The sequence below is a fragment of the Salvelinus alpinus genome, chromosome 3 (assembly GCF_045679555.1).
Source record: "Salvelinus alpinus chromosome 3, SLU_Salpinus.1, whole genome shotgun sequence".
NCBI classification, from domain to species: domain Eukaryota; kingdom Metazoa; phylum Chordata; class Actinopteri; order Salmoniformes; family Salmonidae; genus Salvelinus; species Salvelinus alpinus.
Genome location: NC_092088.1, coordinates 64,512,323 through 64,527,100, shown reverse-complemented (window position 1 = coordinate 64,527,100; position 14,778 = coordinate 64,512,323). Strand labels below are relative to the sequence as shown.

Here is a 14,778-nt window from a genome sequence, read left to right as displayed (position 1 = left end):
ATCAAGGTCAACTATGGTATGTGACACGTATTCTTGGATCACTGATGGAGTATGGGGGAGATAAGTGTTATTCTATGAACAGGTTGTGACTGTGACACTTAAATTACTTATGGCTCATTGAAGGTGATAAAGACATATTGGCACAAAGCATTTCAAATAGTATTTTCCTCCAATGGAATTATATTTATTTGCCTATCTATGAAAGTGTCCAAGAACAGCCTTTGTTACCTTCTCTTTACTTTGTTACATTGTGTTCTACTCATTTGAAATTTGACTGCAAAGAACTTCAGCTAGCACAGTGGATCTGGGCCGATTCCGGCTGTGAGTCGGGGCACTCGGCTGAGAGTCAGACTGGGCCCGACGTCATTTGGCCCGAGTCTGGGCCGCCTTCGGCAGTATTACTCATGGCTAGAATGCGGGATTGAGCTCGGGCTGATTCCGGTGTGAGTTATCTGGCCCAAATGTATTACTTGGGGCTCGGGTTGATTGGGGCTACTCTCTGGCAGATGATTACACGGGCTGCTTTATATAATTAACATTTCATTATTTATTTTTCCATGTTTTCTCATTGTTTCTGTGATCCAAAAATGTAATTAACATTTCAATTAAATTCTTTAAGAGTCTTTTCTGTTTAAGTAGTATTTTAGTATTTTGATACTTTGTACAAGGCAATTAATCAGCATTCAAAACTTTGTGGATGGGGCCTCCCGAGTGGCACAGCGGTCTAAGACACTGCTTCGCAGTGCAAACTGCGTTGCTACAGATGCTGGTTCGATTCCCGTCTGTGTCGCAGCCGGCCACGACCGGGAGACCTATGAGCAACGCACAATTGGCCCAGTGGCCCAGGGTTTGGCCGGCCGGGATGTCCTTGTCCCATTGCGCTGTGGCGATCCGGGCGCATGCACGCTGACACGGTCGCCAGATGTACAGTGTTTCCTCCGACACGTTGGTGCGGCTGGCTTCCGGGTTAAGCGTGCATTGTGTCAAGAAGCAGTACGGCTTGGCAGGGTTGTGTTTCGGAGGACGCACGGCTCTTGACCTTCGCCTCCCGAGGCCGTACGGGAGTTGCAGCGATGGAACAAGACTGCAACTGCCAATTGGATATGACGAAAGGGGGTACATTTTCTTTCATTTTGTATACATTTATTTACATTCACATCTGGCCGCTTCTGGGGGGATTCTGGTAAGATGCCGGCAAAGTCGGCTGAAATCTGGTAGACGGAAACGGCCCGATGTACTTGGACCGATTCTGTGCAGTGATTCATTTTGATTCCGGGCCGAGTCTGACACCCAATTCCGGGCCGATTCAATCAGTTCCGGGCCCCCGGTAGAGGGCCACTTCCTCATTGCTAGCTGGAAAATCAACATCCTTTCAATTCCAAACACCAAATATGCCCCGAAGGACCTTTAAAACCGCATGAGCTACAGTATCCTGCTTGGTCAGCAAAATGCTCACGTGCAGGTTTTGCTATACTGCATCCATTTGGATAGGGCCTGTAAGTAGTTTTGGAGGGCCAATAGGAGGTGCTCATCCATCTAATCTAAAAACCCTCCAATGGCTCAATGTGGCATCTTTCAGATACAACACTCATGATCTTCGCTGGTTATTGAAAATACCATGACACTTGTTAACCCTGGTGTCCTGGCTACAATTCCTTTGGTCACCCAATACAGTATGTCCACAGCCACCTAATCTTCCACAGCATCCAACTGGATCACTCAACCCATTCCTCCTCCCATGCCATTAATGCCATTGTCATCAACACATCTGGGAAAATAATAACTAAATAAATACATTGAAAATAAATAGAAAAAATATATATACAATATACAATCACTTCCTAAAGACACTAGCTTGAGGGGATTGCAGGCAGCTACAACTATTGCGCGGTTTAGTCCATAAAGACGCTCATTAGATGTTCTGGCAAACCACATGGCTTACAGCCCTGTGGAGCAACTGACTCATTCTCAAACATTTTAGTTCCATCACGCTTGTGTGGCCAAATCGGCAAACTGCACATTAATGGGGATGCCCTTGCATAAAACTTAATTTTTCAGATTAAAAAAATGTCTGTCCCCATATGACTATAACATTTTTCCAATTAGCTGTGTTCCCAGCATCACATAAAGTTATGTATTTCCATAATAGGGTTAATATCCTGGGATGAACTACAGGGGAACCACTCCAAATGTACTAGCTGTCAGAAAAACTCTTATGTTCCATGGTGTCTGCTTTGATTCAAATAGCCCCAGATGACCAAGACTGTTTTGGATATCTCCTGCTAAAGTCAAGGAACTTGTTTTATTTGAGGGGGTGGGGGGGCAATTCTGGAATTTTTCCTATTATAGAAACCCAAGCACAGAAAAAATAGACCATTTAGAGTGCATTGGAATGTAACGTCTAAATAAGCAATGGTTAAAGAAAGTATATAAGTGTTCATGACTTACAAGATGGCCCTCCCTTCCGTCTAGACCAGGTATGCCAGCTGCTCCAACTTCTCCCTATTGATTAAAAGATTATCAAAATATCATAAACACAGACATCATGCCTAATATTTCAGTGTACCCATTACAGGTACAGCTCAAAAGAGATAGCAGCACTCAATCATGTATTTAGTCATTGGATACTGTCTCAACTATCTTTGATACATAACGTTAGCAGTATAGGTGTTAGATGAGGTATCAGTGTGTTTGTACAGGATTAGCTCTCCATTTATCCATGATGTCAAGCCATGATTTGCAATAAACTGGCAATCAGATTTGCCAATCTAAAGACATTAGGAACATACAATGAAGAACTACTTTTGTTAAGGTGCTATATGTGAGGGAAAAAAGAAGAATATAAATCCAGAATTTATAACGCAGACACAACATCCTAAATGGTGATGAACTGCTGTTAAGATAATGAAAACCATGTGTCAGAGAAACCTGGAAACATCAATGACGGCTGAGCTGAGAAGGAACAAGAAGAAACAATGGTGCTAACCCATTTATAGATCACAATGGTGCTAACCCATTTACAAATCACAATGGTGCTAACCCATTTACAAATCACAATGGTGCTAACCCATTTACAGATCACAATGTGTGCTAACCCATTTATAGATCACAATGTGTGCTAACCCATTTACAAATCACAATGGTGCTAACCCATTTATAAATCACAATGGTGCTAACCCATTTATAAATCACAATGTGTGCTAATCCATTTATAGATCACAATGGTGCTAACCCATTTATAGATCACAATGGTGCTAACCCATTTATAGATCACAATGTGTGCTAATCCATTTATAAATCACAATGGTGCTAACCCATTTATAAATCACAATGGTGCTAACCCATTTATAAATCACAATGGTGCTAACCCATTTATAAATCACAATGGTGCTAACCCATTTATAGATCACAATGGTGCTAACCCATTTATAAATCACAATGGTGCTAACCCATTTATAAATCACAATGGTGCTAACCCATTTATAGATCACAATGTGTGCTAATCCATTTATAGATCACAATGGTGCTAACCCATTTATAAATCACAATGGTGCTAACCCATTTATAAATCACAATGGTGCTAACCCATTTATAGATCACAATGGTGCTAACCCATTTATAGATCACAATGGTGCTAACCCATTTATAGATCACAATGTGTGCTAATCCATTTATAGATCACAATGGTGCTAACCCATTTATAAATCACAATGGTGCTAACCCATTTATAAATCACAATGGTGCTAACCCATTTATAAATCACAATGGTGCTAACCCATTTATAGATCACAATGTGTGCTAATCCATTTATAGATCACAATGGTGCTAACCCATTTATAAATCACAATGGTGCTAACCCATTTATAAATCACAATGGTGCTAACCCATTTATAGATCACAATGTGTGCTAATCCATTTATAGATCACAATGGTGCTAACCCATTTATAGATCACAATGGTGCTAACCCATTTATAGATCACAATGTGTGCTAATCCATTTATAGATCACAATGGTGCTAACCCATTTATAGATCACAATGGTGCTAACCCATTTATAGATCACAATGGTGCTAACCCATTTATAGATCACACTGGTGCTAACCCATTTATAGATCACAATGGTGCTAACCCATTTATAGATCACAATGGTGCTAACCCATTTATAGATCACACTGGTGCTAACCCATTTATAGATCACAATGTGTGCTAATCCATTTATATTTCACAATGGTGCTAACCCATTTATAAATCACAATGGTGCTAACCCATTTATAAATCACAATGGTGCTAACCCATTTATAAATCACAATGGTGCTAACCTATTTATAAATCACAATGGTGCTAACCCATTTATAAATCACAATGGTGCTAACCCATTTATAGATCACAATGTGTGCTAATCCATTTATAGATCACAATGGTGCTAACCCATTTATAAATCACAATGGTGCTAACCCATTTATAAATCACAATGGTGCTAACCCATTTATAGATCACAATGTGTGCTAATCCATTTATAGATCACAATGGTGCTAACCCATTTATAGATCACAATGGTGCTAACCCATTTATAGATCACAATGTGTGCTAATCCATTTATAGATCACAATGGTGCTAACCCATTTATAGATCACAATGGTGCTAACCCATTTATAGATCACAATGGTGCTAACCCATTTATAGATCACACTGGTGCTAACCCATTTATAGATCACAATGGTGCTAACCCATTTATAGATCACAATGGTGCTAACCCATTTACAGATCACAATGGTGCTAACCCATTTATAGATCACAATGTGTGCTAACCCATTTATAGATCACAATGGTGCTAACCCATTTATAGATCACAATGGTGCTAACCCATTTACAGATCACAATGGTGCTAACCCATTTATAGATCACAATGGTGCTAACCCATTTACAGATCACAATGTGTGCTAACCCATTTACAAATCACAATGGTGCTAACCCATTTACAGATCACAATGGTGCTAACCCATTTATAGATCACAATGGTGCTAACCCATTTACAGATCACACTGGTGCTAACCCATTTATAGATCACAATGGTGCTAACCCATTTATAGATCACAATGGTGCTAACCCATTTATAGATCTCACTGGTGCTAAACCATTTATAGATTACAATGGTGCTAACCCATTTACAGATCACACTGGTGCTAACCCATTTACAGATCACACTGGTGCTAACCCATTTACAGATCACACTGGTGCTAACAGCAATAATATATTTCCACTGTTGGGGAACTCCCAGACAATAACAGCAAATCCTTTGGGGGTTCAGTTCAGATCGACTATGCCAAGTCAACCTGATGGTCCATGTTTTCATATGTCAATTCCATTCCTCTGCAAGTTAACTTTTCTTTGATTAAATAAAACATCTCAGGCTTATCCCCACCCCCCAAAAAAAAAATATATATAAAAACAACCTTGCACTTTTTCTACTAGCACTGACTGCTGATAAATTCTTGAGTAAAAATGTATTTACTACGACTGTGATAATTGGTTGTCTCACCTAGCTATCTTAAGATAAATCTACTAACTGTAAGTCTCTCTGGATAACAGCATTTGCTAAATTACTCAAATGTAAATGTAAAATGATCAGTGACATAAAAACAAACCTTTTGACCGATTTGTCCTGGAAGTCCATTCTTTCCATCTCTTCCAGGTAAACCCTGAGTTGAAGAATGGGAGAAGGAGAGATGTTTTCAAACTTAAAGGCACATCAGCTCCTGGTTTGACACCAGAGTACCTATACGTACTGGTTCTCCTGGATGTCCTGCTGGCCCAGGGTGTCCCCTGCCTCCTCTGTCTCCCTGAAATCAGCAAATCATCAAGATTACCAATATTGAAAGGACCAATGAGGCCAATGTACTGTATACATTTGTCAATATATTTGTCAACTTGAAAGCCCAAGCAAGTTGCCAGTTAACTACTACCTAACCTATACTTTAAGCACAGATCACTGCACATGTACATAGCCCATCTGTAAATAGCCCATCCAACTACCCCATCCCCATACTGTTATTTTTTGTTGTTGCTCCTTTGCACCCCAGTATCTCTACTTGCACATTCAACTGATGCACATCTATCACTCCAGTGTTTAATTGCTAAATTGTAATTATTTCACCAATATGGCCTATTTATTGCCTTAACTCCCTTATCTTACCTCATTTGCACACATTGTATATATACTTTTTCTATTGTGTTATTGACTGTATGTTTGTTTATTTCATGTGTAACTCTGTGTTGTTGTTTGTGTCGCACTGCTTTGCTTTATCTTGGCCAGGTCGCAGTTGTAAATTAAAACTTGTTCTCAACTGGTCTACCTGGTTAAATAAAGGTGAAATAAAAATAATAACAAAATATATACTGTTAATTTAGCCACTATTGTATATAACCATGTGATAAATGACAGTGTTGTGATATTCTTACCACTTGGCCATCTTTGCCGGAAAGTCCTGGTCCCCCTAAAAGACCTAAAGAGCCCTGGGAAAGAAATGAAATATACTGAAAGTTTGATAACAAGTTATTAAAATGCAACGCTCCTTACCTACCTTTCTCTGATAACATTTGATCAAGTGCCTCCGGAAACTGAGGCAGTGAAAGTATTTGAAACTTTACCTATAACACCTGCATTAGCAAAATGACAAGTGACAATGTGCTGATAATAAAACAGACACTGCCTCATAAAAAGAGCTGGTCTCTTGGATTCAAATGGAAAAATGGGTTGTATTGTCACATACATTTACTGTGCATTGCTATGTTCATAATATCAACGGTAAACTCTTACTGTACATGTAATAGTCATCAGATACTAATAGTTATAGATACTATTGTAGGCCTACGACATACTGCATGTGGTTCAGATTCAAAGATCCTGTGGTGTACCTGGGAATGTCCGGGGAAAACATCTTGCTGTTTTCCTTATAAACTACAATGTTTCATCCATGTGCTGTTCTCTCTTATTTACTTTGGTCTGATCTCATAAAATACACATTATCATATTTGATGTGGGATTCAGTTCAGCAGCTGTTTATTTCAATTGAAGACAGTTCTATTATGATACTTCAGAGACTGCATTTATCTCTCTACTATGCGTGGAAATACTTGGGAACAGATTTCCCAAATTAAGATCACTTAGAGCTGATCTGTTTTTTTTTTTTATGTCCAACAATGAAAATGCTAAATATATATATATATATACTGTATATATTTATATATGTTTTGCTCAGAAAACATGGGGCGTCAAATAAAACCACCCTCGGGCCGCCAGTTGGGAAACCCTGTTCTACAGAGATTCATACATTTGATAACCTCATTCAGTGAAGCCACTTTTATGGCGTACCTTTTCACCTGCTTGGCCCGATGGCCCAGGTAATCCCGGAACCCCTCTTTCACCCTGAAAAGACAAGAATTTATACATAAAATGTGTGTTTGATAAAAGGGATTGTAGATTATTAGAAGTAGCTTTTGATCAGTACTCTGGAATCCAATCATTGGTGATAATGCTTAAAGTGGGTCTTCAGTGTCATAAAATAGATCATGCCAATAAAACGTAATACTAATGCCCTTTTTTGACCTTCCTACCGAATCACCAGGCCGTCCTTGTTCTCCCTTGTTACCATCAACCCCGCGTCGCCCCTGAAATAGTGAACAGAAAGAGCAGCTCCATTGATTTACCATCAAATACCCTAGTCTGATCAAAACATAATTTGTTTTAGAGTGCAGCTGATACCTCTGTCCCAGTTGGACCCTGTGGCCCAGGAAATCCTCGGTTGCCATGGATGCCCTTTAATTTAAAAAGCGGAGAGATGAGAAGTCATGAGATATTCACCCTTTATTAATGTTGTTCATAGATAAAACACATGTATCAGCTGTGTGTTAAATTAAATTCCAACTTTTTAAAACATTCATACATACACCCTTCATAAGCTCTTTTTAAGGCTTATATACATAGATGCTTCAAAAGTCATTCATAAGGAATGCTATATGAAGGGTAACAAAGGGGTTTTGATACATTTGAGAAAGCATCAGATATAAAGACCTTTTATATCACTCTTCATGTAGTATTTTTTTTATTTCACCTTTTTTAACCAGGTAAGCCAGTTTAGAATAAGTTCTCATTTACAACTGCGACCTGGCCAGTCGTTGTCTCTGATTGGGAATCAGATAGAAGTTGTCAGTTTCCTTTTGGGTTTTGTGGGATCTTGTCTTGCACGACTTGCTTTACGTTCGGTTTGTGTTCATTGTTTTTTCCCGGTGTTACGTTTTCAAATAAAGAGAGAATGTACGCCTACCATGCTGCACCATGGTCCGGTCATTTATCATCCGACGACGAGCGCAACAAGTGACCAGTGTTCCATTATTAAAGTGACCAGTGTTCCATGTCTATATACATAGGGCAGAAGCCTCTAAGGTGTAGGGTTGAGTAACCTGGTGATAGCCGGCTAGTGATGGCTATTTAACAGTCTGATGGCCTTGAAATAGAAGCTGTTTTTAGTCTCTTGGTCCCAGCTTACACAAAGTTTACACAAAGTCCAGTGTAGTTCCTTGAGAGCCGTTGTGGTATTTGCTTGTGAGGTATTCTAGGTCGAATGAACAAAAGGACTGATCCTGTACGTTACCACAAGCACACCATGAGTAGTTAATAATGAAACATACACCTCTGCTTTTATTCTGCACAGAGAGTTCTTTATTCCTGTCTGCGCAATGTACTGAGAACCCAGCTGGCTGTATGGACGGGGACAGTATATCCGGAAAGGGCCATGATTCCGTGAAACAGAGTATGTTACAGTCCCTGATGTCTCTCTGGAAGGAGATCCTCACCCTGAGCTCGTCTACTTTATTATCCAGGGACTGAACATTAGCGAGTAATATACTCGGAAGCGGTGGAGGAAGGTGCACGCCTCCTGAGTCAGACTAAAAGTCAACTCAGAATACCTCTTCTCTGCTGGCGGCGTCTTGGAGCAACCTCTGGGATAAGTTCAGTAGAGTTGGGTGGTACGAACAAAGGATCCAATTCAGGAAAGTTGTATTTCTGGTCAAAATGCTGGTGAGTTACCGCCACTCTGATATCCAAAAGTTATTTCCGGCTGTATGTAATAACCCAAAAAACTGTCTGGGCTTACAATTCTGTATGGATCTTTACCCTTAGTACCATGGGAAACTAGGCTACTGTACAGGGTACAGTGCCAATTCTGTAATGTATTTTACACTTTCACACCCATACTTGATTACACTGCAAGTGGGCACCATTTGCTTATTTAATGTACAGTAAGTGTGCCAACAAATTCATTGGGGAAAATGTTGGGGTTGTCCGAATTAGATAATTATTCTCTACATAATCGCTAAATTCTATTTAATGACTCAAAACACTAAACGATGTTTACTGAACTCAAAGATTCTTAGTTGCTAAGGACGTTAACATATGCAATAAAACAGCCCCCATGTTTTGGAATAACCTCAAATGTAACATCTTCCCTAACTTCAGTGGTAGGATGACATGTATGGGTTTCATTGTTACATAGTATAGAATTTGAAATAAACTGATATCTTTCCTCTGATTACAAGTGATGACTTCACAAAACACTTGTGAAAGGCACTCTCTCATCACTTTATTGCACTTTTGTAGGAAGATTTGCTTCAACAATGCACTGCCAGTATTCAAAGGCCACAGTATGTTCACAAAGAACATATTGTACTGTAAACTGGTCTACACTTCTCATGACCTCAGTCATCAGTAGAGATCAGTATTGAGTGCAAGTTGAACACCCCACACAGACCAATTTACAGTATTTCAAAGCCTCTAATGGAAAAAGCAATGAAAATATATTACTTCAAAATGTCATCCGAACAGCGAGTTGATACATAGTTCATTGACAGAAAACAATGAACAAATTGAAGTCATGAAAATTATTGAAACAATAGGTCTTTTATCCATGATATAGTTTAGGCAGAAAAGGACACAAGTTGCCCTTGAATAATGATGATATTCTAAAATTGAATATATATTTGCCACTTGGGCAAACAATACTGAAAAATTTCAGGGCGGTTTCCCGGACACATATCAAGCCTAGTCCTAACCTAAAAATGACTTTCAATGGAGATTCTCCACTGAGCTTGCTTTATAGTCCAGGACTAGGCTAAATCTGTGTCTGGGTAACCGCCCCCACAAGTTCAGTGTGATAGTAACAGAGCTGGTACAAGCAATATCAGAAAAAGTGCCAGTCATGATCTTTGTTACTGAATTTCAAAGTTATTATGTGAGTATTCATGCAGAGACTGTTACCTTTCATGCTCAACAGTTTCAATGAAATCTGACTGCTAACGCACAAACACCTTCTGAATCAAGTTACAGTGACGGTCCCCTGCAAGGTACGATATACTGTACTCTTTCATGGAAACAATGACCATGCATCCCCCTAAAACATTTGCTTCATTCATACAAATGTAATATTCCCCTCAAGGTCTTCATCATGTTTCCATCATAGCTAGCAATCTCAACACACTCTGAGGGGTCTATTCAATGAATTCCGGTAAGACAATTCCGCTCCAACACAAAGAAACCATGCACCAACATAGAGTGAAGATATGTAGGCACTTTATCATTAACCTAGACACTGTACTGTATGTCAGAGCGACATTCACCTTCACAAATGAAATGACACATTCTTCTCTTTTTCTTTCTGTTTGATATTAGAGAGCATCTCAGGGAGGACTTGCTTCAATTACTATCTTCATGGTCTGTTTCATAATCATTATATTCTGACTATAGGCCACTTAACATATAATCAGGTGAAGATCCAATATGTTTTAATATCTTCAGTGGCAACCAGATCACTATATCAATGTCTACTCTCAGTCTCTGCAGATGTCCTGTATGGTAAAAAACTGTGGCAGCAATGATTACTTACATTTGACTACAATCTAGTCTAGGTACTGTAGATCTGGACGTATTATTTAAAACACAAAGCTTTCCTGCAAATAATGATATATGAATGGTCTCCATCTGGCCCTCCTCATATGCCCAGTTATCACACCAGTAGGAGTAACAAAGTTTCTCCTGCCTCCCAGTAGGAAGCAACAGCCTTTAGAGTTAGCCAAGTGCTCTTGCCAAGTACTGTACCTTACTGAAGAAATAAGACCCAAGGGGGTGTGGTACAGTTGAAGTCGGAAGTTTACATACACTTAGGTTGGAGTCATTAAAACTAATTTATCAACCACTCCACAAATGTCTTGTTAACAAACAATAGTTTTGGCAAGTCAGTTAGGACATCTACTTTGTGCATGGCAAGTAATTTTTCCAATAATTGTTTACAGACAAATTATTTCACTTATAATTAACTGTATCTCAATTCCAGTGGGTCAGAAGTTTACATACACTAAGTTGACTGTGCCTTTAAACAGCTTGGAAAATTCCAGAAAATTATGTCATGGCGTTAGAAGCTTCTGATAGGCTAATTGACATAATTTGAGTCAATTGGAGGTGTACCTGTGGATGTATTTCAAGGCCTACCTTCAAACTCAGTGCCTCTTTGCTTGACATCATGGGAAAATCAAAAGAAATCAACAAGACCACAAGTCTGGTTCATCCTTGGGAGAAATTTCCAAACGCCTGAAGTACCACGTTCATCTGTACAAACAATAGTACGCAAGTATTAACACCATGGTACCACGCAGCCGTCATATCGCTCAGGAAGGAGATGCGTTCTGTCTCCTAGAGATGAACGTACTTTGGTGCGAAAGTGCAAATCAATCCCAAAACAACAGCAAAGGACCTTGTGAAGGTGCTGGAAGAAACAGGAACAAAAGTATCTATATCCACAGTAAAACGAGTCCTATATCAACATAACCTGAAAGGCCGCTCAGCAAGGAAGAAGCCACTGCTCCAAAACCGCCATAGAAAAGCCAGACTACGGTTTGCAACTGCACATGGGGACAAAGATCGTACTTTTTGGAGAAATGTCCTCTGGTCTGATGAAACAAAAGTAGTTAGCCATAATGACCATCGTTATGTTTGGAGGTAAAAGGGGGACGCTTGCAAGCAGAAGAACACCATCCCAACCGTGAAGCACGGGGTGGCAGCATCATGTTGTGGGGGTGCTTTGCTGCAGGAGGGACTGGTGCACTTCACAAAATAGATGGCATCATGAGGGAGCTTGGTCGCAAATGGGTCTTTCAAATGGACAATGACCCCAAGCATACTTCCAAAGTTGAGGCAAAATGGCTTAAGGATAACAGTCAAGGTATTGGAGTGGCCATTACAAAGCCCTGACGTCAATCCCATAGAACATTTGTGGGCAGAAATAAAAAAGCGTGTGCGAGCAAGGAAGCCTACAATCCTGACTCAGTTACACAAGCTCTGTCAGGAGAAATGGGCCAAAATTCACCCAACTTGTTGTGGGAAGCTTGTGGAAGGCTACCCGATACATTTTACCCAATTTAAAGGCAATGCTACCAAATACTAATTGAGTGTATGTAAACTTCTGATCCACTGGGAATGTGATGAAAGAAATAAAAGCTGAAATAAATTATTCTCTCTACTATTATTCTGGCATTCCACATTCTTAAAATAAAGTGGTGATCCTAACTGACCTAAAACAGGGAATGTTTACTAGGATTAAATGTCAGGAATTGTGAAAACTGAGTTTAAATGTATTTGGCTAAGGTGTATGTAAACTTCCGACTTCAACTGTATATACAATTGAGCACACAGCCATGCAATCTCCATAAACAAACATTGGCAGTAGAATGGTCTTACTGAAGACCTCAGTGACTTTCAACGTGGTAACGTCATAGGATTCCACCTTTCCAACAAGTCAGTTTGTAAAATTTCTGCCCTGCTAGAGCCACCCGGTCAATTGTAAGAGCTGTTATTGTTTGGTGAAAATGTCTAGGAGCAACAACGGCTCAGTCGCGAAGTGGTAGGCCACACAAGCTCACAGAACGGGATCACCTATCTGTCCTCAGTTGCAACACTTACTACCAAGTTCCAAACTGCCTCTGCAAGCAACGTCAGTGCAAGAACTGTTTGTCGGGAGCTTCATTAAATTGGTTTCCATGGCTGAGCAGCCACACACAAGCCTAAGATCACTATGCGCAATGCCAAGCATCGGCTGGAGTAGTGTAAAGCTCGGCGCCATTGGACTCTGGAGCAGTGGAAACATGTTCTTTGGAGTGATGAATCACGCTTCCGACAGACTAATCTGGGTTTGGAGGATGCCATTAGAACGCTACCTGCCCCAATGCATAGTGCCAACCGTAAGGTTTGGTGGAGGAGGAATAATGGTCTGGAGCTGTTTTTCATCGTTCGGGCTAGGCCCCTTAGTTCCAGTGAAGGAAATCTTAACTCTACAGCATCACAATGACATTCTAGACGATTCTGTGCTTCCAACTTTGTGGCAACAGTTTGGGGAAGGCCCTTTCCTGTTTCAGCATGACAAGATCGAGATCGTGGTGGAATAACTTGACTGGCCTGTACAGAGCCCTGACCTCAACCCCATCTTACACCTTTGGGATGAATTGGAACGCCAACTGCGAGCCAGGCCTAGTCGCCCAACATCAGTGCCCAACCTTACTAATGCTTTTGTGGCTGAATGGAAGCAAGTTCCCGTTCCAACATCTAATGGAAACCCTTCCCAGAAGAGTGGAGGCTGTTATAGCAGCAAAGAGGGTAACAACTCCATATTAATGCACATGATTTTGGAATGAGATGTTCGATGAGCAGGTGTCCACATACTTTTGGTCGCCTATAAAATGGCGTCGAGAACATGGCTGACGTTTTACATTCTCCCAAACAATTGTGCAATTATTTTAAAAAAAAAATGCGTTTTGTGTGACTTATTTTTTTTACTTATTGTGTACATAATGTTACTGCTACCGTCTCTTATGACCGAAAATAACTTCTGGACATCAGAAAAGCGATTACTCACCGCGGACTGGAAGAAACCTTTAACGAGTCGGACGAGAAGAATATCTTGCTTTCACTGGAACAGGCCCAGATCCACGCCTTTTGCGTGAAGAAAAGACGCTGGAAATGGGGACGCAGATTGGGGATCCTTCTGAGAAGCCGGAGGCGAGCGAGTAAACTCCCAATGCCTTCCATTCTCCTTGCTAACGTGCAAATAAAATTTATGACCGAAGATTATCCTACCTACGGGACATTAAAAACTGTAACATCTTGTTTCACCGAGATGTGGCTGAACAAAGAAACGGACAATATAGATCTGCCGGGATTTTCCATGCACCGGCAGAACAGAGATGCTACCGCTGGTAAGAAGAGGGGTGGGTGTGTGTGTCTTTTTGTCAATAACAGCTGGTGCGCAATGTCTAATATTAAAGAACTCTCGAGGTATTGCTCGCCTGAGGTAGAGTACCTTATGATAAGCTGTCGACCACACATACACTATCTAGCCATCTATTTACCACCACAAAGCGATGCTGGCACTAAGACCGCTCTCAACCAATTTTATAAGGCCATAAGCAAAGAAGAAAATGCTCACCCAGAAGCGGCGCTCCTAGTGGCCGGGGACTTTAATGCAGGCAAACTTAAATCAGTTTTACCAGATTTTTACCAGCATGTCACATGTGCAACCAGGGGGAAAAAATCCTAGACCACCTTTACTCCACAAACAGAGATGCATACAAAGCTCTCCCCCGCCCTCCATTTGGCAAATCTGACCACAATTCTATTGTCCTGATTCCTGCTTACAAGCAAAAACTAAAGCAGGAAGTGGTCAGATGACGCGGATG

General features: G+C 40.4%; 1 protein-coding gene across 1 annotated transcript in view; it reads right to left on the bottom strand.

Moving 5' to 3' along the window:
• Positions 1-14,778, bottom strand: part of LOC139571120 (collagen alpha-1(XXI) chain-like) — a 73,442-nt gene that overhangs the window by 16,336 nt on the left and 42,328 nt on the right. The window contains exons 10-16 of the mRNA XM_071393702.1: positions 7,763-7,816; positions 7,615-7,668; positions 7,373-7,426; positions 6,460-6,513; positions 5,787-5,840; positions 5,646-5,699; positions 2,449-2,502 (exon numbers count right to left, since the gene is read on the bottom strand). Of these exons, the coding sequence (XP_071249803.1) occupies positions 2,449-2,502; positions 5,646-5,699; positions 5,787-5,840; positions 6,460-6,513; positions 7,373-7,426; positions 7,615-7,668; positions 7,763-7,816 (378 nt within the window). The remainder of the gene's footprint in view (positions 1-2,448; positions 2,503-5,645; positions 5,700-5,786; positions 5,841-6,459; positions 6,514-7,372; positions 7,427-7,614; positions 7,669-7,762; positions 7,817-14,778) is intronic.